The following is a 26,571-nucleotide window of genomic DNA, read 5'->3' on the forward strand; positions in this document are numbered from 1 at the left end:
TCATCACAATTTCAGCTAGTTGATCTTTTGCTTCAGAAATCACATTAACTGTTGCATGACTCAATTCACCCCTTGGAAGTGTAAACAATTTCAAAAGACACCGATCTTATTCTACAATTGACTCTGCAGTAACAATACGAAAACGTAGACTTTTGGGGATAAAAAGATTGAATAAAAGATGAAAGCAGGTAGAGTAATAGTAATCTGGACTTTTCCTGTGCCTTGGGAAAAAGATTTGTCACCTTTTCTGTTGATGCCCAGGCTCCCATTGTAGAACCCGAGCTTACTGAAGTGGGTGAGCTGCACTCACTAACTGATTGGCACGTTTCAGAAGCTTCAGAGGAGGCAGAGCTTGATGAATTCTGTAGCACACCAATATAAACAGGGAAGAGGTGGGGAGAAAAAATGGAGGAATAAGAACCAATAAAAGACAAAGCAGGGAAAAAGGAGAAGAAAAAAAATAAGATCAGGGCCTAGTTGTTACAAAATATTGTGCAAAACAACCAGCCTCAAATAATTTCAAGGATAAGGCACAAAAATTCAATTATACCATTGCACAGAACAGAGAAAGAATCAAAGAACACAATATATACTGTTATGGAATCTAGTTTCTAATTAATAATTAGAATAGTTAGTTAGTTACTGGGAAACACCAGTATTAGTTAGCAATGATCATTAGTAATGTCATAATATTTAGCATTGCTTTATGCTCATACCTAACAAAGTGATTGCTAATAAAATGAAATGCAAGTCATTCTAACTACAACAGGATATACAATAGAAATCATAAATAAATATAATGAAATAATACATCAAGTGAAACAGTGGATCTATCAAGAAGCATTTATATGCTTTCCTAGACATTCTTTCACCATACTTCATAATTGATCATAGATGCCATTTGGTGTGTCAGGCTTGATGTATGATGGCAAACACCACAGAAGCCTGATTTGTTAGAGGGGAATTACATTATAATACTTTCCTTCCCCTCCCCTCCCTCCCCCACTGCCTTCTACACTTGATTTAATACATTACTTTCATCTTATAGCCCAGGAGAATGGACCTTCCAGCTCCATCCCTCCCCACATAGATAATGCTAATTTCACTGCTCTGGCTCAAGTATGAACCAGGTTCCCAATTCCAAGAGACAGGGAAAAATATAGCGAAAGGAAGATAGAACTTTCTAATGGCAACTGTTTAAAGTATTATTTATCAGCTGTTGTTTCCTTGATTACACTTTAGAAGCAGAAATGAGACTTTAGAACTGGGATGTCCTGTTGGAGCTATGTACTGTGTCTCAACATAATTCACACAGTCATGAGCAAGATGGGTTATTACGACAGGTATAATCAACAGCAGCTTGGTCTTGAAAAGGGGTAAATGAATTTTTACAAAATAACACTCAATCAACTTTAGAGCAATACAGGTATAATATCTCGTGCTGCTATTACCCAAAAATAACTAAAATTTGAAATAATTCAAATTATATTAAATAGCCAAAGATTATAGGGTGATGTTTTAAATGGATCAGACCGCTGAATGCTATATCAGCTAAGTTAATTGAATGGGAACTTACAAACTTAAGCTTGCAACGAATAAACTTTTGAAGTAGTGTTCTTGGCAATGGTCTAAGATTTGTATCATAGCAATTAATTAGCCAAGAATAGGATGATAGTAATGGGGACAGATAATTTTCTTGAAAGAATATCACTGTTGAACCTTTATTGAGCTATGTATAAAGTGCAGTATTGAATCAAGGTTCCATATTCCTAATATTCAGTTTCACTGCTCAACTATAACTTACAATTGCAATGAATAACCAGCAATATTCACATAAAAAAACTGACTTCATATGGTAACATTTTTTCCATTAGATGTTTTTTATATGCGTTACTTCCAATATATACCACTTTTAAAACATCAGTAGCGCAAATTATTATTTAATCCTTTGAGTGCAAAGGTTACCCTGTAGATTTTAAACATAACCACTATTTATGAAAAACAATCTAATCTTGCCAAATTGCTTATTTTCTCAAAGTCTGTTAGAGTTTAAAACCTTTTTTCTTTTAAGAATTTATCTCTTGTACATCAGAAATATTTATACTCAGTTATATTTCATTCGGGCCGAGAAATCCAATTGCAGATCTCAGAAGATTATTTGGGTTTACAATATTTTGTTAGCATAGACTATGACTCTAGTTTTCACTTGACCTCCAATAATGCATAGCTTAAAGATTTAACCTTGTATGCAATTTCACATACCTGGTTGGTTCCTTCTGGTGGCATTGGGGAAGGGGACTTGGACTGGAATGCATCCTGGGACATGAAGCCAGAGTCATGGGATGATACACTGGACAGCCTCATTGGAACTTGTTGCGGCTGGTTGGAGCTGCGGTAGCGATAGTGTGAAGTGGGAGAGTGAGAGTGGGATCCACTGGATCTGGAGTCACTACTGTTAACGCTGTTCAGACTGCTAAGAAAGACAAAAGGAAGGACAGGAAGGGGAAGACCGTTTGCAATTAAACACTCAAGCTCTGCATATCCGAAGCAATAGCCATTCACCTTCAAGCCACAAAATCATATCAAAAACAAAATGAATAGGTGTGCATTGCAGAAAGAAAAAGCAAATTGGTGGTCATTCACTATCCCTGGCATGCCAGCTGGCTCTTTCAGCCTCCGCTACTATTTCATTGATGTTACTATGTTAGCAAGACTAGAAATGTGTCTGTGAACAAAGACAGCAATGAACTTTGCCAAGTTTCTTATTTAGAGCAAAAGTGCATGAATATTTATGACAAGAATGCAAATACTTCATGCCAACAACTATTATGTTAAGTGGAAACTTTACAGCAGTGATTAAGCAAAAGTGATTGGGGACAGAACAAGGTAAAATATCACACTGCAAAACATTTATCCCTCAGCCTAAAAATAAAATACTTCAAGCATTTGACCCTTTCAATAAAACAAATTTCTTTCTAATCTAAATTTACAAAATATTTTACAAATGTTTTACAATTTCCAAATTTCAATATTTAAACATACTTTGTACTGTAGGACTATATGATACTTCAGTAATCAAATGGTTAAATGAAGTTAACTGCAAAAATCAATTCTAGTAATACCTTCTGTAAAATATTTACTGAATTTAATATCAGCAGCTTTGCCATAAATCTTCAGCTTAAGACAAGGGTCCATCATAGCCATTTTAAAATTTGAATCTTTATTGCCTTGTGCAGCTGAAATCTGGAAACTGTCTATGAGGATTCATTACTAATAGTGGGGCTCTCAGGTCCACAAGTCTGTCGCTCACAATGCAGCAAACCAAAAGAAAAACATGCTAGAGGGATAATTAACAGGCAACATTTCAATTGGAAACCATAAAAATGGCATCTATACTAGATGACCTGCCTCTATATTGAGAAATGTTAGTGGAATATTAACACTGTACCGTAAGATGTCATCAATACACAGCTTCATTGTTAAATATTAAGGTACAATAAACAAACATTGCATGCAGCAATGAATTATTAGGCTTTTAGAAAGTTAGATATTAATTTGAATCTACTCCAAAAGTGAGTAAATTGATCCAAGTGGATCATAAAGCATCAAAAAACACAATGTTCTATGGTTTAACCTCATGATAAGAGTTTGAGGTGATTGTCACACTCTTAATTAAATCCTAACACAAGAGAGACTGCAGCTGCTGGAAATCTGGAGCAACACACAAAATGCTGAAGGAACTCAGCAAGTCAGGCAGCATCTATGGAGGGAAATGGACAGTTGATGTTTCAGGTCGAGACCCTTCATCAGGACTGGGATTAGCTAGTCCTGATGAAGGGTCTCGACTCAAAACATCGACTGTCCATTTTCCTCCATAGATGCTACCTAACCTGCTGACTTCCTCTAGCACTTTGTGTTGCTCTTAACTAAATCCTTAGAAGATTGTTCAATCTTAATTAATATCGCATACAAACTGAGAACAATAAAGGACATTACTTTCATCATGAAGCACCATAATTTAACATGAGACAGCTTTATATAAGAGCAATGGAACCAAGTGGATGGTTTTCCAAGAGTTGGCAGAGGTGCAAATGGCAGCTATACGTTGCATAGAAGCTGGCAAGACACCCAACTCAAACCAAAAAATTGCAGTTATCCTCCTGTAAACCAATGTCTTTAAAAATACAAATTATATAGTATTATACTCATTATAACAGATGTGTCTAAAATGTCTTTAATAAGTTTAAGTATTGCATACAAAGTCAAAGGGAAATATAAAATTGATCAACAACTCTATACAATTCAAACATATGACTCAGCAAATATTAAAGCTACTATGAAATCACATGACAAGAGTAGAGCTGGTCATTCACTTACCTGCAGACACTAGACTTCCTGGACATGGTGGTGCTTGGAGAAGACGGAGGGGTTTGGTATGTCCAGTTATAATCAGAGCCCTTCAGGTCAATAATTACCTGGAATACATAAAACTATAAAACTGACAACCAAGAAAACCTACCAATCTAAAATCATTTGTAAATTGCAATTTATAGAGTTCTCCAACATGTGTAGGTTATCTACGAGTTTAATCTTGTCAATTTTAACACTACTCTAACATGGAGTGATGGCAACACACAAATTGCCTTGGCAGAATTCTCCCACAAAGGAGGCTTTCAAAAATATTAGTCACCCAAGTACCAATTTCACAGGGTAAATTCCATAAAGTACAAGTTGATATCATTTTGTGATAAGAAAATCACATGGGCTGCTGACTCACTCACCTGCTCACTGGCTGTTGGTAGTTTGTGAGGATCCATTGTCAGATTAGTCAGGTCATCTGCAATAGTTTGCAGATGGGTTACTTCCCCTAGCATTGACATTTCTTCTTCCTATGAATGAAGTTGTAATTACATCTTAAAAATGACATTTTTATGCATCACTTCTAAAGCTGTTGACAGTATGCCAATAATGGTCCAAAACACTGCACACATAATAATCCATTTATAGGTTGAGTTTTAATAAATCTTAAGTAATGACAGTCAAGTTGAAATTAGGAAACACACTTCAATCTAATTGGTAGAAGTTTGGAACTTGTTCCAAACAGTAGATGCTCGGTCAATTGTTAATTTAAAATCTCAGATTAACAGATGGTTAATCAAATACATCAAGGAAAATCGAGGACAAAGTGTAAAGAGTTCACAAAAGAGCTACGATCTCATTGAATGCTTGAAACAGTAAATGGCCTACTCCTGTTTCTTTGTATTGGTCACATCTGCTTCAGAAGATGGTATTCTATTGTGGAAAATATGATGCTCACCAATTTTCACACTTTGATAAACTGATCCTACAACAGACAATCCCACAATGATGTCCAGGGAATTTCAGACAATTTACTGACAATGAAAGGGCAGCAAGTCAAGGTCAAAATGGTGCATGGATTAAAAATAGATTAACAGTGGTGGCCCAACACTCCTTCGCATGGAGAGGTGCATTATATTGGAGGTTGCAGTGAAACAATGTACTGATGAAATAAATATGGTAAGTTTCTACAGCACATCCTATTGCTCGTATCTTCTATACAGCAGTATGCCAAGGATGGAGCAAGTAAATACTTAGCCCAGTGGCAGCAGCAGTCTGCCCTGTATAATTTTGAACCAAAGTAAAACTGAGGCAGCACCCAATCATGATCCGGCTTGATCTTCGTGGATATTAGGGTGGCTTCCAAAGTCAAGAGGCAAGTCACTGCAAACTATCCCATTCGTTTCCAGCTGATTTGGTCATTCCCATTAAATGTCTGGTCAACAGTGACTTTAATTACACTTATTTAGTACCATCGCAATGAAAGTGCCATTGAGGTTTGGAGATAGCTGAAACGAGTTTTCAAATTAGCACTCGCAACTTTTTCTACTCAGCTGTTACTAACAGCACACTTCACTCACATGGACTAGTTACTTGGAAGTGAAATTGAGCGCTAAGCATTTTAAAATTTGTGAACTTCTGAAATTCATGATTGTCAGAGCTTTGATGCTCACAGATGGTCCCAGGACCAAGCATCAAAACCAGCCCCCAGGCTGATCGGATGAAATTCTCTCCCGTCTGTTAACTAGGACTCCTATATCAAATGTGTTTGGGCAGTGTCATCTAACTTAGAGACATGGACCTTGCAGTTTTACTCAGACTCTGGTGATTGCAATGAAGTGACAAAGGACATAAATTACTTAAATTTTGTTGTGAATTATTAGTTTATTTTGAAGTTGTGCAGGAACTACAGGCGAGTACAGAAGTGAAACAATATGAACAAAAAGTGACTGATTTCTGAAATGTACTACTTCACTATAAACTGTGTGGAAGTGACATTACACCACCTGGCTTCTCATTCAAATTTACAAAATGCCGTGGAGTTTCTGTACTTGCTTTGTAAATAGAGGGTACTTACTGAAATCAGTTGGAAGTGAGCTGGAGTGCATGGCTCAGAGCAAACAGTGTATTGTACAAAATCAGCTTACTCAGAAAATAATCTTAGAGCAAGAGGAAAAAAGGAAACCATAGCAATTTCTCCATTAAAAACAGGGCAATTTCTCCAGTAAAATGCAATGAGTGAAGGTTAATTGCATATAAATTGCACAAAATTTATTTCATTCATTTACAGCAGTATGGACATCAAGCTTGATTATTAGGATAATTACCCAATCATCTCCACCCCACCCAACTGTAGCCTTGCAATTATGGATTAAAATTTCCACAGGAAGATAAATTTGCCTACTTCATTCTAATCACCTTTCCCTGCATTTTTAATTACCACCAAACTCTTTCAGACTGAAAATTAGCTTTACAAATATGGACCATTCTTTCTTTCGCTTCTTATTAGAATATTTTAAAAGCTTTTTTGTCCTTTCTCCCCTTCCTTTCATCTTAGCTTTTGCGATAGTTTTAAAATTAAAGACGCTGAAGTCAAACCCCCGATTGAGACTCCATAGTGCTCTAACTCTTCAATCTACTAAGTTTAAGTGCATATAACTGCTTGTTTTTTTTCCAGATGCCCTGTACAGAGTGCCATGTCATTGTGCAATCTTGCACTAATGGAAACTTGTTATGTAAATGCTGATGGAAATTAATTAGGTGAAGGAAAGCTGAACTAACTGTGCTTATGTCATTGGCTAGAAGTACCGAGGAATCCAATGAAGCATGAAATCAACCCAAGGGCTATTTGATAGCTATTTCTGACGTATGCTCGGTAGAGTTTGTGTGGGCAGTTTAAATATTTATACTAGGAGTGAGTGTTACAATGGATGCTGAAGAATATAGGCTTTTGTGATTAAACAAACAAATAAAATCCTACTTTTTCATGAGATTTGATTTTAATAATTCTCACTTGTTTCCAAATTATCTTGCTCTCACCCCTCCTCTGGCAGTAACAACTTTGCAACATATCACACTTCCCCAGTTCCTATCGAGAATATCCCTGGTTTTAAGTGGTCCATCACTGCTGACTAGGCCTTCAGCTAGCAAGACCATGAGCTCTGGAATTCCCTCCTACTTCTCAAGTCTCTACTTCTCAGTCCTCCTTCAATTCTAATATTTTATTTAGATGATTCAGAGTACAATTTTGTTTGATAGGGCCTCTGTAAAGTGCCTTGAGATGACGTACAATATTAAAAGGCCCTGTGCAAATATGACAATGGTAATTTGAACAGATATTTGATTTCATTTTGCATTGAATAAATGATACACTGCATATCTACTTAAAGATCACAAGATTGAAAGTCATTCACCAACTGAAGTTCAAAATCTAGAAAGATCTTCAAGTCTCAACACAGTAGAATCCAAGCATTTCCTCAAAGACTTGAGATTTTGACCCTATGACTCTTATCCAGAAGTATAATCGTCATGTGCTGGGAGCTCTTTAAAAATATGAGGAGGAGTAAGCCTGCTTTGCCATTCATCGAGAACACAGCTAATCTTCTACCTTAGTTACATTTCCCTGTACTATACCCACACCTCAATTCCCTTAACATCCAGGCATCTATTGACCTATTCTGAATGAACTCAATGACTGAGCCACCAGTTGCCTGAAGCAGAGAATTCCAAAGATTCACCAATCTCGACAAAGAAATTTCTCACCTCATTACTAAAAGGTTTACCCCTTATTCTCATCCCTAGTTCTGGACTCCTCAGTCAGTGGAACCATTCTCTGTACACTCACATCAAGCCCAGTAAGAATTTTCCACGTTTCATTGAGATCCCCTCTCGTCCTTCAGAACTAAAAAATATACAGACTTCATCTACTTAATCACAGTAACCAGTCTGGTGAATCTTCTTTGAACTCCTATGGCAAATACGTCCTTTTTGTTTTAAGGAGACCACAACTGTACACAACACTCCAAGTGCGGCCTCACCAAGGACCATAACATAACTGCAGTGAGGCAGCTTTACTCCTGTTCTCAAATCCTGTAATAATGGACCAAAAACATTTGCCCTCCTAATTGTTTACTGCACATGCATATTAACTTTCATGGACTTCAAGGAAACTCAGCTCTTTGAACATCACCACATCTCAATCTGTCAATAAAACAAAATACTCTGCTTGAGACAGAAGAGACTCTAGATGCTGGAATCTGGAGCAACTATCAATCTGCTGGAGGAACTCAGCGGATTGAGCAGCATCTGTAGGAGGAAAGGAACTACTGAAGTTTTGGGTCGAAACCCTGCATCAGGACAGCTGCTTGACCAGCAGATTGTAAAATACCCTACTTTTCTGATTTGTGCACTAAAATGGATGACCTCACATTTTCCACATTCCATCAGCCACACTCTTACCTACTCAATTAGCTTGCTGATATCCCTGCAAAGTCTCTTTACATCATCTTCCCTATTCACAATCCCATTTTGTTTTGTATCAGCGAACTTGGAAATATGATATTTAGGCCCCTCAACCAAATCATTGATATGGTATGTGAACAGCTGGGGATACAGACCAGCCATGGTCTCAATGAATGACAGAATGGGCTTGAAGACCAAATGGCCTACTCTTACTCCAGTTCCCAATTCTTTAGGTAAAGAAAATCTTGCTATCAATCCTAAATTTGTATCTTACTTTGAATTTGTTCCTTTTATCTTAACCTTGCACCTCAGTTAAATATTCTTTTCATCAATGCCACCCCCCACCCTTTCTCTGCTTCAGTGATGACTGCATTGGGGCTGCTTCTTGCAGCCATGCTGAGCTCGTCAACTTCTTCAACTTTGCCTCCAACTTCCACCCTGCCCTCAGATACACTTGGTCCACCTCCGACACCTCTGTCCCCTTTCTGGATCTCTGTCTCCATCTTTGGAGACAGAATAACCATAGACATCTTCTACAAACCCACCGACTCCCACAGTTACCTTGACTACACCTCTTCCTACCCAGTCATTTGCAAGGATGCCATCCCCTTCTCCCAGTTCCTCCACCTCCGTCACATCTATTCCCATGATGAGGCTTTCCATTCTAGGACATCAGAGATGTCCTCCTTTTTCAGTAACCAGGGTTTCCCTTCCATCACCATCAGTGCTGCCCTTACCCGTATCTCCTCCACTTCCTGCACGTCTGCCCTCAGACCCTCCCCCCGCTGACATAACAGGGACAGGGTTCCCCTTGTCCTCACCTACCATCTCATGAACCTCCCTATCCAACATATCATTCTCCGCAACTTCCACCACCTCCAACGTGATCCTACCACCAGGCACATCTTCCTGTCACCTCCCTCTCTGCTTTCCGAAGGGACTGCTCCCTCCGTGACTCCCTTGTCCACTCGTCCCTCCCCACTGATAGCACCCGTGGCACTTATGCCTGCAACTGCACCAAGTGCTATACCTGTCCCTACACTTCCTCCCTCAACCACCATTCAGGGTCCCAAACAATCCTTGCAGGTGAGGCAGTGTTTCACCTGCGAGTCAGAGGGTGCCATTTATTGCATCCGGTGCAGCCTCCTGTACATCCGTGAGACCCGACGCAGATTGGGTTATCACTTTGTCGAGCACCTTTGCTCCGTCCACCGCAACAGCCAGGACTTCCTGGTGGCCAGCCACTTCAATTCCACATCCCACTCCCATACTGACATGTCTATCCATGGCCCCCTCTACTGCCACATTGAGGCCAGACACAGGTTGCCGGAACAACACCTCATATTCTGCCCTGGGAAGTCTCCAACATTAATTTCTCTAACTTCCGGTAACCCCATCCCTTCTTTTTCTTTTCCCTCCCACTCCTTTGTCTTTCCTTATTCCTGTGGCTCCCTTCCCCCGCCTTGATGACCTGCCCATCTCATCACCTCTCCTCCTCCATTCTTTATTCCATGGTCCACTGCCCTCTCCTACCGGATTCCTTCTTCAGCCCTTTGCCTCTTCTACCCATCACCTCTCAGCTTATTACATCTTCTCCCCCTCCCACCTACCTTCTTGCTCTCACCTGGACTCGCCTATCGCCTGAACTCACTTATCCCCGGCCTGCATGTGCTCCTCCCCCCACCACCTTATTCTGACTTCTGCCCTCTTCCTTTCCAGTCCTGATGAAGGGTCCCAGCCCAAAACATCAACTATTTCCCTTCATGGATGCTGTTTGACCTGCTGAGTTCCTCCAGCACTTTTTGTGTATTGCTCCAGATTCCAGCATCTGCAGAATTTTATGTTTTATGTTTTCCAAACCATTGACCATTTTGTTTGTAACTGTTAAATTACTGCAGATACATTCTTTCACAGCAAAGTAGTACAAGCTCAAGCTTCTCCAAATCTTTACACATATACAGTGGTCCATTTACTCTCAGACTCCAGAAGCATAATATACCAACTCATGGAAATGGAGCAACTTTTCTTCCCAAAGATCTCTTAGCAGTAAACTTAAAATGTATTGAAACAGCAGAGTCCACACATAATAATCTGAACTATCACATGCTTGTTCAAACAAGCTAATAAACAAATGTCACTTCTATGCTCAGGAAAATGGAAATAATTAGATGAAGGGATCCAAAATAAATTTACAATCTAGTGACCTGAAATTGGAAGGAGGAATATAACCATGGGTGAGGAACCCATCATGGACTGACCCGATTGACTCTAGTGCTGCAAATGGTCCCAAGGTATCGCTACATCTTGCACTTTAGATTGGAATTGCACAAACAGGTTGCAAACAGTGAAAGGGAAAACAGTGAAAGGGCCAACAGTGTAGTTTCCATAACCCTGACCATTTAAAACTGCAACTGGCAGATACTGTGTGCAAGGTCAAAGTAGAAACCATTCAATTGACATTGCATTGCTTATTGCTGCACAATGCATTGCTCTTATTCTGAGAGTGATCAACAAAGACTACAGATTGCACCAGGAATCTCCAATTTACATTAGAGATGTTGGAAATATGTGACATCATCGCGTATGCAATTGATGCTGAATAAACTTCAACTGGAAAAAGGTGAACTGTGCATGCAAAAACCCTGCCCCTTTTGGTTTGACCCAGAAAAGATTGGTGAGATGGTCTAAACTTGGTAAACTAGTTTGCTTATGTGAAAAGCATGCTCAAATAGATCAAGTTTCCAGGCATGTTATTTATAAATGTTATTTACAAAACAATAAGTTCTTTACGCAAAGGTTAAAAAGTTCTCATCTTTTTCCTCTGAAAAGGGAGATTACAGAAACAACTGAAAAACAATTTAGTTCATGAGAACGTTTGATAATGAAATTTGATGCTTAATTGCTTGGAACTTATCAGGGGTCTCAGGCTGTTACATTGTGTCATGAGCTTGAGGATATTTTGTCCTCATTGGCAACATAATAATGGTTTAATTTTCTTAAAAATTGTTGTGAAATGCACACAAAAATGTAAGCGAGAGATCATAAATAAATATGGGAGATCACACTACAGTGACGTACTCTTACTCAGCACCTAATTCAGCCATAGATAGTAAAGAAAATGCACCTGCCATTGAAAAACATGGTAATACCTCAATAATCCATCTATTCAACTCTGTAAAGACACGTGAAATAAAGCTTCTACCAGTAATTCTCTCCATTGATCCGCTGGCAAAAGCTTTACAGCTATAGCTATACAGCTGATTTGTTGCCTTGCAGTTGGCTCACTAATCTACCTTTGGGAGAGCAGAGACCTAGCCAAAACACTCCAGAAGTTAACCGTGGTGACATAATCTCTATAAACAGAGGCAATCACTGAAGATACAGCTTCATTTCCAATGATCTCATCTGCAGCTTCTGCTACTCTGATGTCAGCTGGAAGATTAATATAGTCAATCTTTTCAAATGCACTTTCATTTGCATGACAGCACAAGTTCGCATCAGTGATTAAGCTCTAGGACCATTTCTAGCTCTTTTTAGGAGCTTGTGGCAGGCTTAAAAGTTGTCACAGTGGGCAGGTGTATGAAGCAAAAACAAACAGGAAGATTAGGTGATTTTGATAAGAGAACCAACAGAGAAACTGTTGGGGAGGTTAACCACGTTATTTAAAATTACAGCAGCAACTAGCACTGCTGCTTAAATCATCCCTGTGAGCAAAAACATATCCCTTCTTTATAAGCAAGCTTCCTTCAGCTATTAAATTCAGCCACTTGTAATCTTTTATTATACAATTTTTATTATTTTGGGTGCAAAATACAATAAGGGGTTAAAAAAAAGCACAAACTAGTGAGAAGTATTTAACAGTCCTTGCACAAATACTGGAACAACATTTTGTTTTGTCCTTTATAATGGTGGTGGGCATAATATATAGGTTGTACTTTTGACTTTGAGTCAGTAGGACCTAGCTTCAAGGCTCATCCCAGAGATTTCAACACATGTTCCACATTGCTATCTTTTGTGCATGATTGAGAAAGTGCTGCACGACAGGAAATGCCATATTTTGAAAAGCTACTTAACTGAGGCTTGTCTGTCTCTCAGATTTGCAAGGAAGATCCCCAATAGAACCCCTAAACTTTAAGCATGTCTAAAATAGTTTTTTTTCTGATCATGTATCACATTTCAGACTTCAAACTTTGCTGCGTGCAAACTGACTTTCCTTTACATTTCTTTACATTATATCAACGACAAAGTTCATTAGTATTCATTTGACTGTTTTGCTTTGGGATGTCCTGAAGTCATTAGAAATACAATACCAGCCTTATCCTATAATGGGATTCAGCATGCAGAAAACTAACAATCCTGAAAATAATCTTCCAACACAAACAGAGAATGGATCAAGAATCAAAAAAAAAGGGCAAAATAGGTCAGTCTTTAACATGTAATTTAACTTCCAATGCAAAAGGCTCAGATATTCATTTGTAGCTTTTACAAACGCAGTTTTAAAAAAAACATTTGATACAATTAAACAGACATGGAAACAAACTTACAACCACAGGTCGCAGCATAGAAACAAAAGCACAGAAACGACTACGTTCCTCGATGAGGGCTCTACGAACAGCTTGCTTTTCTGTTTCTTCGAGCAGAAGATATTTGTCATTTACATCTTGCAAAGCACTGTCCAGCTGAGGTTGAATGTCTCCTTTTCCTGAAAATACAGAAATAATTATCAATTTAAAAAAGTTACATTCTTAATTTTGAGTATGTGCAGTATTTTAGCTCCATTTCATTTTCCAACACCCCCAATATTTTGCTTTTAACTAAATTGGCAGAGTACAAGACTGAATTCTGGGTCTTCCCTAATCTGCATGGCTCATTTGCATTAATGGGCATGCAGGTGAGTGCCAGTCAGAGGTGGTGTATTTAACTAAATACAAGCAATTCAAACTATACTCTTCTATCCTCCAGTTTGCATTGTACACGATTCCTGCTTACTCTGTGGAGTAACTGGAACTCAGATATTTATAAATAAGGGAAAATACATATGCCTATCTTGCACGGTCTTCCTTTGCATTGCTGCTTTGAATATCCAACCTGTAAAGCATCTTTATTCTTATTGATCACCAATATTTTAGTACAGTATTAGAGTTATTGCATTGTGCCACAAATCATGTAAATTAGCACCATTTTTCTCAGGTTTTCCTCTTTTAAAATGTACCCTCTCAAAATGGAAGCCAGAGCATAATCATCAAAAATATTAGAAAATATAGTATTCAGTACCACCCTCCCCTCCCAATAAACAGAAAAGCTTCATATTCCAATATAAAATAAAAACATTCTAATAGAGACTTAATGACAAAGTCACTGTTGTAGAATTGATTCTCATATCATGTACACATTCATTGTTTCATCTGAAATTAAGGTTTATAGCCCAATGCAATCGATTTGTTCCTTTCATCTACTGCACAAATCATATAGGGTCAAATTATGCTTTTCTTGTCCCTTTCAGAACCCAGATTCACTCAAAAGCATTACCTCTTATTTATCAATAATATTGACATAATTTTTTGAGTGAATCTAAAAGCAGCCATGTGGTGAAATATATATTCAATTCTCTGCTACTTAACTGGAGCATTTCAGGAAGATAAAACACTATTGCATTAAAATCTCAGATATCAAAAAGAAATGAGAAAGGATAATAGACTATGAAATGTTTAAAGCAGGAGTTCTAATAACTTTAGCTACAATACATAAAGCCATTTTTCTGATCATTAAAAAAGCACAAAACTGATCACATATCAAATTGGAATACTTAAAAATGCAATGTGCCCCATTTTCAACCTATAAATACAATCACAAAACACCAAAAGCACAACCAATACATCTCAAGTAAAACTATGGTGAAAATACTTGGACGAGACACTATTAACATGCTTAATGTTATAAATTACAGTGTCTATGATTCAATCATCAGTGATACTTCAGTGCACAATCCATTCACAAAACACTGAGATAGTGCAGAAGGAACAATAAACCACGAACAAGGCTACCACACAGACGATTACTTTAGGAGGGGGTGTGTGGGGGTAAAGGAAGGAACAACATCAACTGCATGTATAGAGTTGTTTCAGCTCCCTTTGCCTCATAGATTCAATCCAAGTAACACACGTTTCCAACGATCCTATTCAACCCTGGTTATAACAGCAAAATGATTTGGTTGAGTTACAAATGTACAACAAAATGTACTTTTAAACCTGAAGTAAAATTGGTAGCATTGCATGCTGTCCATTGGAAAAGAAATTTGTAGGACTGGAATAGGAAGATTTGTAAAGGATTATGATGCTCTAAGAATATTTTCTGCAGTAATTTTGATCCTTCTAGCCAGCTTCCCAAATATTCCCCTCTCCATCAGTTCATCACAACTCAAGAAAAATGTAGATTTTTCAATACTGGTATTAAAGAATGCTTGGAAGTACTTAGTTTTAATAATTAAGACAATACACTGAACATTTTTAAATTGGAAGATTGTTTATAAGATTTGCAATTCTTAAATTAATATAATTACTTTGAAAGACTGTCATTAGATCACACAGTGAAATGTCATTTACTTTCAGATTTCATTCAATTTGTTACCGCTGAATCATTCTTATTTTACTTTTACATAAATAATTTCTTCCCAATTTTTCTTAATACACAATGCTCCTATATTAATTGCCAACATAACCTTGGGTAAGTTCTTTGACTGGCAGCATTATTACATTGGCCATAATATGTACAATTCACTATTTTAGGAAGTGTAAAATTCAGCCTCTAAGCAATTTCTGCACTACATAAAATCAAACTTAATTGTCATTTACCTCTGTGCAAGACAGAAGTCTTGTGATTTGTAATATCATAACCCAAGTACTGAGTAATCTGGGTTAATTTAACACGTGAACTAGTTTGATGAGTCAACATTTGATTTATCTAGGTTATGAAGGTTAAGATTCATAATTTTTTCTCACGACATAGTATAGCTGAAATCAATTTTGCTATTTTGTGTGTTTTATTGTCACCTGCTTAGGAAAGAACAACATTCAACCAATACTGTTTAAAACCTTAAGTGTAATTTCTGTTGATTTTTTAAGGTACTTTTCTTGATACATTCTCTAGGACCATCCTCGTTTTAACTGTGTCACCTGTGCCCGCCTTCCTCTATATTTAAGCTCTTCACAAATTCCTAATTTCTTTAACCAAACTGACAAATCTACGGAGAAATCTTCAGGCAGCTTCGACTCTGCATTTTTTTGGGGGGGAAATCGTCCCTTTTAACATCAGTTTTTGTTTGAGGACTTATGTGAAATACTTTATGAATTTTTTTCTATATTAAATTGCTTTATAAATGACAGGTATTGCTATGGTTGATGGATCAAGCTATGCTCCAAGACGAGCTCATAAACAGAGGGAGAGACAGGTTTTTTTTAAATACTTGTTCTGAAGCTAACCTTGAGAGTTCTAGGTTCCAAGTATCCTTATTTTAACTTGGCTAATCTCAACACTAGTAGACTTGTTAATTTATTAATTTTAAATGTTGTTGCCTGAAAATTATAGATGTTCCTGAAAATTACTTGATATGCCATTTGCTCAGAAGTAATATTTATATTTGTTTGATCTAACATTCATTCCAACCTGGACGTTATTTATACATCAGTACCTCAAGAGCACCAATGGAATCAAAGCTTAAGGGGGGTCATTGCAGCATTACACACACAAAGATGCATTACCGACAACACTACTGTGTTGGGAACCTGGTGTGAATATCTGCACTTTGCTGGTGCTTTCACAATACAAACTGCCCATGGCTTGATGTGGAAAGGCTACCCATGAGGGCTGGTGTTGGGCAGGCAGGGGTGAATGGTGTGGCCGTGCAGGGCTTCTCCCTGGTCATCAAAGTGAACACAGGAAATTACTAGGGATTTGTGGCAGCTCCTATATGCTGACGGACAACCAAATACTGCTCTCTTTTTCTCTAATCACCTCCTATTAAACACGATGAAAGCTGCTGTCCCTCCTCTTTGGCTGCAATTGAATTCCCCAGTCTAGAGACTTCTTGATATTAACAAGTTCAATGAGGCAGTGCAGCCACAGAGAGGACAAGACAACAACTTCTAGCACATCACATCACATCCAACAGGGAAGTGATGAGGGAAACTATAAGATCAGGAGCCCTATAATGAATCAGCACTTTGCAGGGTAATGCTAACCAGGGTACCAGTGTACCTTCTTCCCTGAAATCAGATTTCTGAAAGCTTGCAGAGTTGAAATCACTCACCGAGGCAAGAAATAATGACCCCACAAAGCTGAAGTTCTCCATCTATGACTCCCTTTGAAAAAGCATGGACAGACAGATCAAAGATGGCTCAGAACTTTATTTTCAAAATCACAGCTTTATTTTAGCCAGTTGAAATGCTTTTAAAGAAAATACTGTTTCATCAGGTGGAGAGGTATGGGAAGTCTTTCTAAGTTTTATTTGCCAGGAGAGGGCACTGGAAAGTCAAAGACACAAATGGTCACAAAATCATGAGCATTGTGTTTCTGAAATTCAGGTATTTGCTTTTAACAAACAAGGCTCTCCTGCTGAGTCTATGAATTCAAAAGTAGCTCAATGTGTCATAATAGAAAGAATACAACTTCTTTCAAAAGTGCAATGGCTAGCAAAGTTATACCTGCAGTCTAAGCTGCATCAAAGTGCCTATATCTACACATTGAAAAACAGGACAGAATGGTACGTTTACACAAAAAAAGGTTTATGGTTTTAGGCTTTTCATACCTTATTTGTGACTAACAAGTAACTGTAGATGATTCATTAGATTAATTAAAATCGTTAAGTAGTGGTTTAGATATAAACAACAGCTTTCAATTTTAAATTTCCAAATATAGCAGTGAATTTAGATTCACTGCTTGCATTTAGATACAGCTCAACTCTTATGAGCTTGTATATATGAGTATATATTCTAAATTTGTAGAGATATCATTGCACTCAAACAAAATATAATGCTTTTCAGTTTTACCAAATTCTTACTTTGAACGATCTATATTTGCAGCTTTGGTCAACATTAAATCCATAGGGCTGGTCTAATCTTTCACCATCATAATCCTTTACATTTTGTTTTAATGATATTTTGGCATGTTAAACAGCATTAGAGATTTACAATTAATATCAAAATTACCCAACACCCAGAAAATTAAATTTCAATAAAGCATGACTGTGATACAACTGTTTTTAGACTAGTTTCCAATTATATTGGAGCTTAAAGCACATCTTTTGCTAGATCAGATTTATTTCTATATATGACACAACAGAATACTTATTTGCAATGTACTATTTCATTTCAAAACAAAAAGTGCCAGCTTTAAAACACTCAGATATTCACATGCTTTTTCATGATGGGAGGAGGAGAGAAAAGAGGCAAAGGGAAGAAACAGACTAGCAGTTACCGGTGAATATTATTTATACACATGTATCCCACAGAAAGGTGTAATCACTAGCCAACAGGGCAGAGCATAACTTACCAAAAACATCAGCTAGCAGGAAGATAGGGAACAGCAAAATTTGATACAAAAAAGGAAAAAATATTAAGTTAAACTAACCTTCATGGTGTTTTGCACAATTTATATGCTTGGCTATATTTTTCTATAAGGTATATTAGCCCATGCATGGCATTTAGGCCCAGTTACTTCGAAGTATCTTCGTGAACAAAAATACCAAAAGTTGGGTGAAAAGTTCATTTTAAAAGGTACGTGTGAATGTGGGAAAATTATAAGCATATTTGCCAAAGTCAAAAAGTGAATAAGACACTAACTACAACTTCAATTTAGTTTATTGCTGAATTCTGTAGCCTTCTTTTCCCATTTTAACTCATTGCAAAAATCAGTAAAACAAAAATCATAAAAGTTGATGGGAATTTTTTTTTAAACACCAGCGTGTCACTATAAATTTACTGTGCAACGGATGAAAGTTAAAACAAAATTTCAGGTTCCCTGCACAACTATTTATCCACACCATCTTATTGGCCAGTCTGTCCAGAGTTTTAGTGATGTAACTGCACAATACAGACAAATTATTGTGAACAAATACTGAGACATTAATAAGCAAGTCATCCTCAAGCCTGAAAGACTGCCAAAAGGAGAATTTTTCTGTGTGACGACATGCTCACTGAGAATTATGATTTCCAGATTCACAGATGCCATTACTTACCTTTCTTCAAAGGTTATCAAAATACTTCTGTAGACTTTAACAAATTAAAAAAATACTTTGAATAAATCTATATCAGGACAATAATGGAAAATTAATTTAAATTTATCCCACAAATTTCTCATAAATTGAGTACGAATAGAGAAGTGCAGAAATTAAATAAAAGCTGGAGACAATCATTCTACTTCAACACTCAGTTCTTTTCTATCAACATTATCTGGCCTGGAGCATCAGATCCAATTCTAACCCCCACTTCAGGAAGAATGATGAAAGGGTGCAGAGGGGATTTACTAGAATGGTGACAGGGAAAAGGGACTTCAGTCCATGTGCAGAGTTCACAGAAGTTAGCATTGATTTCTTCAGTGCATAAGTATTTAATTGATGTGCAAAATCAAAAAACTGCATCAGCTGGAGAACCTGGAATAAAAAATTCCAGAAATACTCAGGCCAGACAGTATTCTGAGGAGAGAGAATAGTAGTTCATGTTTCAGGTTAGCAATGTTTCATCAGAAATGAAAAAAATAAATGTGTTTTAAGTCACAAAGAGATGGAAGGATGAAGAGAACAAAGGGGATGTCGTTGCACATTCCTTTTGCTCTCTCTACCCACCCTCACTCCCCATGCAACTTAACACACAATTGTTTTCTTACTTGAGAAACAAAGGACTGCAGATGCTGGAATCTAGATGAAAAACACGATGATGCTGGAGAAACTCAGCAGGCCGGGCAGCATCAGTGGAGAAAAGGATGCAGTCAACGTTTCAGGTCAGGAACCTTCTTCAGGACTGAAAATAGGAAAAGGGGAAACCCAATACATAGGAGGGAAAAGCAGAGCAGTGATAGGTGGACAAAAGAGGGGAGGCGGGGTGGGCACAGGGTGGTATTAGATAGATGCAGGTAAGAGATAGTGATAGGCAGGTGCAGAGGAAGAGGGGAGAGCAGATCCACTGGGGGATGGGTAAAAGGTAAGAAGGGAGAGGAAAAAAGGCTAGGAAAGGGAAGAAGAGAAGCAGCATGGTGGGGGGGTGGGTGGGGTGGGATTACCTAAAGTGGGAGAATTCAATGTTCATGCCGTTAGGCTGCAAGGTTCCAAGATGGAAAATGAGGTGTTGTTCCTCCAGTTTGCACTTGGAATTCTCCTGGCAGTGGAAGAGGCCAAGGACTGACATATCTGTGATAATGTGGGGGAGCTGAAGTGATTGGCAATGGGAAGATGCAGGTCATGGTTATGGACAGAGCACAGGAGTTCTGCAAAATGGTCACCTAGTCTGCATTTGGTCTCACCTGGAGCATCAAATGTAGTAGATGGTATTAAGGGAGGTGCAGGTGAATCTGTCTCACCTGAAAGGACTGTTTTGGTCTCTGGATGGAGGTGATGGAGATGGTGTAGAGGCAGGTGTTGCACCTATGGTAGGGGCAGTGGAAAGTCCCCGGGGTAGGAGCACTGATCAAGGGAGTCATGGAGAGTGAAGTCCCTGCGAAAGGCAGGAGTGGGGAGGGGAAGATAAGCTTGGTGGTGGGTTCCCTGCAAAAGGCACCAAGCATACCTCCCAGTGGATCTGCTCTCCCCTCTGCCCCCTCCTATATATTGGGCTTCCCCTTTTCCTATCTTCAGTCTTGAAGAAGGGTCCTGACCTGAAACATCGACCACCTGCTTTTCTCCACAGATGCTGCTTGGCCTGCTGAATTCCTCCAGCATCATGTTTTCTTACTTCTCCAGCTCTGATGAAGGGTCACTGACCTGAAACATCAACTCTTTGATTCTCCACTGAAAGACCTGCCAAGTATTTACATCAAATTTCTATTTTTGTTTTATGGTGTTTAAAATTACAAAGGGTTTCAGTAAGATAAACAGTGAAACTATTTCCAGTAGCGGAAAGCTGGTAAACAAAGAACAGATTTAAGGTAGTTGGGAAAAGGATCAGAAAGGAGAAGCAAAATGATGTAAGTGAATGATCATGATTTGGAATTCATTGGCAGTAAAGGTGGCAAGAAAGATTCAACTATAATAGAAAAATTCCAAAAGGAAATCTGGCTATGGGCAAAGAGCAGGAGTGTGGGAAAATCTGGGAAGGCCATTTCAAGAAACCTGATGCTAGAATGATGGACTGAGTGGGATTGCTCTGTAGTGTATTACTGTATTATTCTTTTCTAATTTGGTCCTTCACTGCATTCCCTGCCTTCTGCCCAGCCCCTAACCAACTGATGGAATAAGACGCAAATATAACGTGCTGTTGCAAAGCCATTTCTGGGCTGCAGTAAAGCTGTTCATTGATGGGATTCAATTTACCTGCAAAGTCATCTATTGGAGCCTTAACTTTTCATAAATATCGATTGCTTGGATGAAGGAAGAGGAGTTACAGGTAACAACTAAATCGGGAGGAACAGTAAATTGTATGGAGGGGACAGGATAAATCTAGGAAACAAATCCATGGCAGAGTTGAAGAATTCAATGTGGAGAAGTACGAGGCAATTAACTCTGGGTCCAGGGCAAATGAAAACAGTTTCTTCATGAGTCTGAAATGGCAAAACACCAAAAGAGTCTTTGGTATCCAAGTAGACAAGCTGGTGCCCAGATACAAAAGGAAAGAAAAACTGATTAAAAACATCAGAAAATAGTTTAAGTAATCTTAAGAAATTAGAGTACAGGAAAAGAATAAAGGTTGGAAATACAAATACAATGCATTCATGTTAGATTTATGATAACTGTATAAAAAATAAACTGAGTAGCCATTACGGATGTTGATTAATCTCTCCCTGAAACACCTTCGCCTAGTTTAATGAATCATTGGTACTAATATGGATCATGGTCAATGATGGTTTATCTGCCTCCTCCAGAAAATTCTTCAACAGTAATTGTTTTGAACCTGGACCAGGGAGGCAATACACTCACTACCACAACAATGCCCGCCTGCTGCTCCTACTTCCCTAACTGTGGTATCCCTCATAACCATTAGTCTCTTGACCCTTCTTCCCCCACCATACAGCAGAGAGGCAGAAGGAGTTTTTGGCCTGGTTCCAATTGCACTCCACAGGGGAATCTTCTTCCTCATCAGTATTCAGAACAAATATAACTCTCTGCTCCTTTTCTATCCTTCTGGTAGTTACTCAGTCCTTCTCTTCCTGTCTTAATTTGTTGCAAGAGCTGGTCATGCCATCTTGTCCACAAAACAGTCAGCCTCATGCATGGACTACAATGTCATCAGTTGTTGTTCAAGCACAAAAAGCAAGACCTCAAGCTTCTCCAAATGGATGTTTCCTACACTTGTGATTGCCCAGGACAAATGGAACTCTATAACATAAGGTGCACATTCCATTGATCTGAGGCAACCTGTTGTGCCTCTATTTATTAAGCTAACTTATTAAATTGATATAGACTTAAAATACCCACTTACTTAATTTGGCTTAAAAACACAAATGCAAGCCAAACCAATTCAGTACATTGAAAGGAAGCTATACTAACATTTTTATTTTAAAATCTAAAGATTGGTATCGCAGTAGGAAAAAGAATCAGAAATACAAGCAAGATTTACATCATTGGTAATATTGCCTTAAAGAGGAGACTTTATGAAGGGCCAAGAAAACAGGAGATTTCCTGAACTGCAACTTCATGCAAATAGTTTAATTGCAAAAGTTACTCTTATCTCATGCTACAAAAAGCACACATTGAACCGTACAAAAATAAGCCACACCAAGATTTGTTTTTATAGCTGAAAACTGCATGATCTTGAAGTTTACAGAATTAAAGCCAAAACTGAACAGATTTCCAATGCATTTTCTTCAAATGGACAATTCAAATGCAACAGTTTGAAACCAGGGTCCTGAAACAGGCACTCTATTCCAAGCTCTATCATGGGAAGCGGTTGCCAGGCAAAGAGAGGAAAAGATTCAAAGGTGTACTCAAAGCTGCCTTGACGAAATGCAACATTCCTACCAAGTCCTGGGAATCTCTGGCTCATGACTGCTCAAAGTGGAAGAGCATTAGGGGTGGTACTAAGAACCTAAAGACCATGCAAGGGGAGTATAGAGAGGACTGTGCAAGAAGGAGACAACCATCTCAATCCACCTGGGCTGCTCTCTCATAGGTCATGTGCCCAATGTGGAAGAGTCTGCAGTTCCAAAACTGCCCTTGTTAACCACTTTGGAAGCTACAAAACCAGAGTGGAAATAATTCTTGATCCAGAGCGACTGCCAAACCCAAAGACATGGATGCACCAGATGTGCCTGTAAGTGAATTGATCCTGACTGAAGTCTGCAGCACAGCCTTCCACTTAGAGTGCCAGCCATAGCTCTGCACCAAAGGAGCCTTCAAAGAATCCAGAGCAGCATGGGAAATCTGTCTGCTGAACCTGGGCCATGTTCTGCCATCACATCAGCACAGCAGGCCATTTTCACTTGGAGGGGCCCCATACTACTTATGAGTCAAGAGCTGGCCTTGCAGCAGAAGTCTGCCCCCTTTAATACACTGGAAGACAATGGTCCAGACATAGAAGACAGGAAATTTAAAAGGGAGTGGATAATCTTCCCCAATGTCTTTGTCTTCATGACAATATTCATGAAATTAAGTACTTCTATTGTGAAATCAAAGCAGGAATTTCTGCTGCACATTTTAGAAGTTGAAGATAAACACAATATTGTTCCACATATCATACCAAAGAACTCTGTAAACTGACATTTATCAAGAGTCTTTAGTTTACCTGCAAGGTACCACAGACCAAAACTCTGTTGGAACGTTTTTGATGAGATGGAATGTGGTTAAGAATCAAAAATGGAAAACATCCAAAACCTTCAAACATTATATTCTACAAAATGGAACACACATCCTACCTTTTGCCTTTCAAAAGAAACTCAAGAAATTTTGGGGAGTCTGTTACTGATAGCTTAAGAAAGAAAAATATGATCTATGAATGGCAAAAACAGTATATTCTTCCAAAAATATTTTATTCAATATTTCCAGATTCTGTATGTTTTTTTTTTAATTCTTGAAAACGTTTTTGATACCAGTCTTGTGATATGGGATATGGTCAACCATTAAAGAAAATGTAACACTTAAGTACATAACGCACTTGAAATAATATGTAGGAAGTTTTGACGTGCAAACTGAAACATAAATTTGGTTTTAATTCCAATTGTTTCCCTTCAAAAATTGATTTTAGAATTGGGCAAAGCAAAGGTAACTCTAGAGTTGGCTTTGCAAGAAAATTGTATGCACCAAGCAGCTATAGTTTTATCATAATACGCATTAGAAAACATGTAAAACCTTGGACAAATGAGGCAATGGATCCAACAGATACTGTATAAACTCTGTGCATGACCAAAATATAGTTATCAACAAATTAAGCATAAATGTGCAACACCCCATAAACAATAAAACAAAAAAAAATTGTAGTCAAGGATTAAAATTTTGAAATACTTGGCATTTTTGTTTTTAAATCGCTTCCTTTGAATAGATGTGAAAATACATACGAAGCGAACTTATGGGACTGGCAAGTCAAAGGCTGGCAAGTCTCCTGAACTTGACTGGCCTGCATAATGGAATATTAGAGAAGTGGCTGCAGTGGCAGTGAATGCATTGGTATAATCTATAAAAAAATCATTCATTCTGAAGGTCTCAGAGGATTGGGAAACTGCAAATATAACACTACTAAAGAAAGAATGGCGACAAAAATCTGAAGGTAGTCTAATATCTGTCATTGGGAAAATGCTGGAATCCATCATGAAGGAAGTAATAGCAAGACATTTAGAAAATCAAAAGACAATCAAACAGAGTCAACATTGTTTCACAAAAGATAGTGTATTTGACAAATTAGAGTTCCTTGAGGATGTAACTGACAAGTTGGATAAAAGGAAACAAGTGGATATAGTGTATTTAGATTTCCACTAGCCATGGAATAAGATGCCACAAATGGTTACTGCACAAGTTAAGAGCACATGGGCTTGGGAGTAATACTCTTACATGGACAGAGAATTGGAATAGATGGGACATTTTTAGTTTGGTAATCAGTAACTAGTGGGAAGCACAAGGGTCAGTGCTGGGACCTCTACTATTTACAAATTACATTTATTACTTGGATAAAGGAATCAAGTATGTTGAGGTCAAATTTGATTATATAAAGATAGGTAAGTTAGCAAGTTATGACGACAGAAAGCCTGGAAAGGGATATAGGTTGCTTAAATGAGTGGGCAAGAGGTAGCAGATGAAGTGATAATGTGGAAAAGTTTAAAGTTATCCATTTTGGAAGGAACAAAGAAAAAGCAAATTATTTAAAGGAGTAGAATTCAAAATTATGGTACAAAGGGATCTGGGTATCCTAGTACACGAAACACAAAAAGTTACCATATAGGTGCTTTAACTAGGAAGGCTAATGGAATGTTGACCTTTATTGCAAAAGATGTGGAGTTTAAAAGTAAAAAGGTTTTGATGCAATATTATAAGGCGCTGATGAAACTACAAGTGGAGTACTGCATACAGCTTTGGTCTATTTAAGGATGTACTTTCACAACAGCAATGTAGAGAAGATACACAATACTGATTCCCGGGATGAAGAGACTGACATTTGAAGAAAAGTTGAGGCTATACTCATTTGAGTGTAGAAGAATAAGAGGTGTGCTTACTGAAACAAAAGATTCTGAGAAGGATTGACAGGATGGATGCTGAGAGGATATTTCCCCTAGTGGGGGTTTCTCAAACCAAAGGGCATGTTTTCAGAATAAGGAGTTACCCGTATTAGACAGACAAGAAGGAATTTCTTATTTCAGAGCGTTGTGAAAATTTAGAATTTTCTACCCCAGTGAGCTGGGGAGGCCAAGTTTTTTCAATATATTTAAGGCAAAGACTGACTTACATTCAAATTACAAGGGAGTGAATGGGTATTGGCAGAAAACAGAAAAGTGGTGCCTAGGCCAGGCTTGGATCAGCAGCAGGTTTGAGGGGCCAACTGGTCTACTCCTATTTCTTATGTTCTTAAGGAGAATGGCAGAGAAAAGTATAGTGCAAACAGCAGAGATTATTCAGCACTTGAAGGATTTTCAATGAGGCATGTCATTTATCATGCAAAAAGAATGCAAAATACAGAAAACACAGCTACCACCCAAGCAAAAGATGTGATATGCTTCTTATAAAATGTGACTATGAGAAAAAATTAAAGAGAAAAAATATTTGCAATTATTTTTGAAATGAGTAGGAACAAACTTGATCACTCCTGTATCAACCAAATCAATATTTTTTCCTCTGTAAAAAAAAATATAGTGAATTGATTATTTATTGTCTATCAAAGTCTGGCTGTGTTAATATGAATTGGATTTCAATGTTCACAATTTCATATACCATAAATGTGCATGGAAGAATTGGTCCAAAATCAATGCAGTTAATAAAATAAACCCAACATTAAACATTTGACTGTTTATAAGAAACAGCCAAATTGCCATTTTGAAATCAAGTACCTTTCTTTGCTTTTTTCTGAAGTTTCAATGTATCAGATGATTTCTTTTTGATTTCTTGACGAGCTTTCTTATATTCTTTAA

General features: G+C 37.9%; 1 protein-coding gene across 7 annotated transcripts in view; it reads right to left on the bottom strand.

Moving 5' to 3' along the window:
• LOC127574085 (protein MTSS 1-like) overlaps positions 1 to 26,571 on the bottom strand; it is a 148,577-nt gene that overhangs the window by 16,118 nt on the left and 105,888 nt on the right. For 3 of the 7 annotated variants that reach the window (XM_052022739.1, XM_052022741.1, XM_052022745.1), the window contains exons 6-11: positions 26,491 to 26,565; positions 13,365 to 13,522; positions 4,782 to 4,889; positions 4,378 to 4,475; positions 2,263 to 2,473; positions 243 to 362 (exon numbers count right to left, since the gene is read on the bottom strand). In XM_052022739.1, coding sequence (XP_051878699.1) covers positions 243 to 362; positions 2,263 to 2,473; positions 4,378 to 4,475; positions 4,782 to 4,889; positions 13,365 to 13,522; positions 26,491 to 26,565 — 770 coding nt within the window. The remainder of the gene's footprint in view (positions 1 to 242; positions 363 to 2,262; positions 2,474 to 4,377; positions 4,476 to 4,781; positions 4,890 to 13,364; positions 13,523 to 26,490; positions 26,566 to 26,571) is intronic. The other 4 variants (XM_052022740.1, XM_052022746.1, XM_052022744.1 and 1 more) reach the window with 3 other exon arrangements.

The sequence above is a fragment of the Pristis pectinata genome, chromosome 9, assembly GCF_009764475.1.
Source record: "Pristis pectinata isolate sPriPec2 chromosome 9, sPriPec2.1.pri, whole genome shotgun sequence".
NCBI lineage: Eukaryota > Metazoa > Chordata > Chondrichthyes > Rhinopristiformes > Pristidae > Pristis > Pristis pectinata.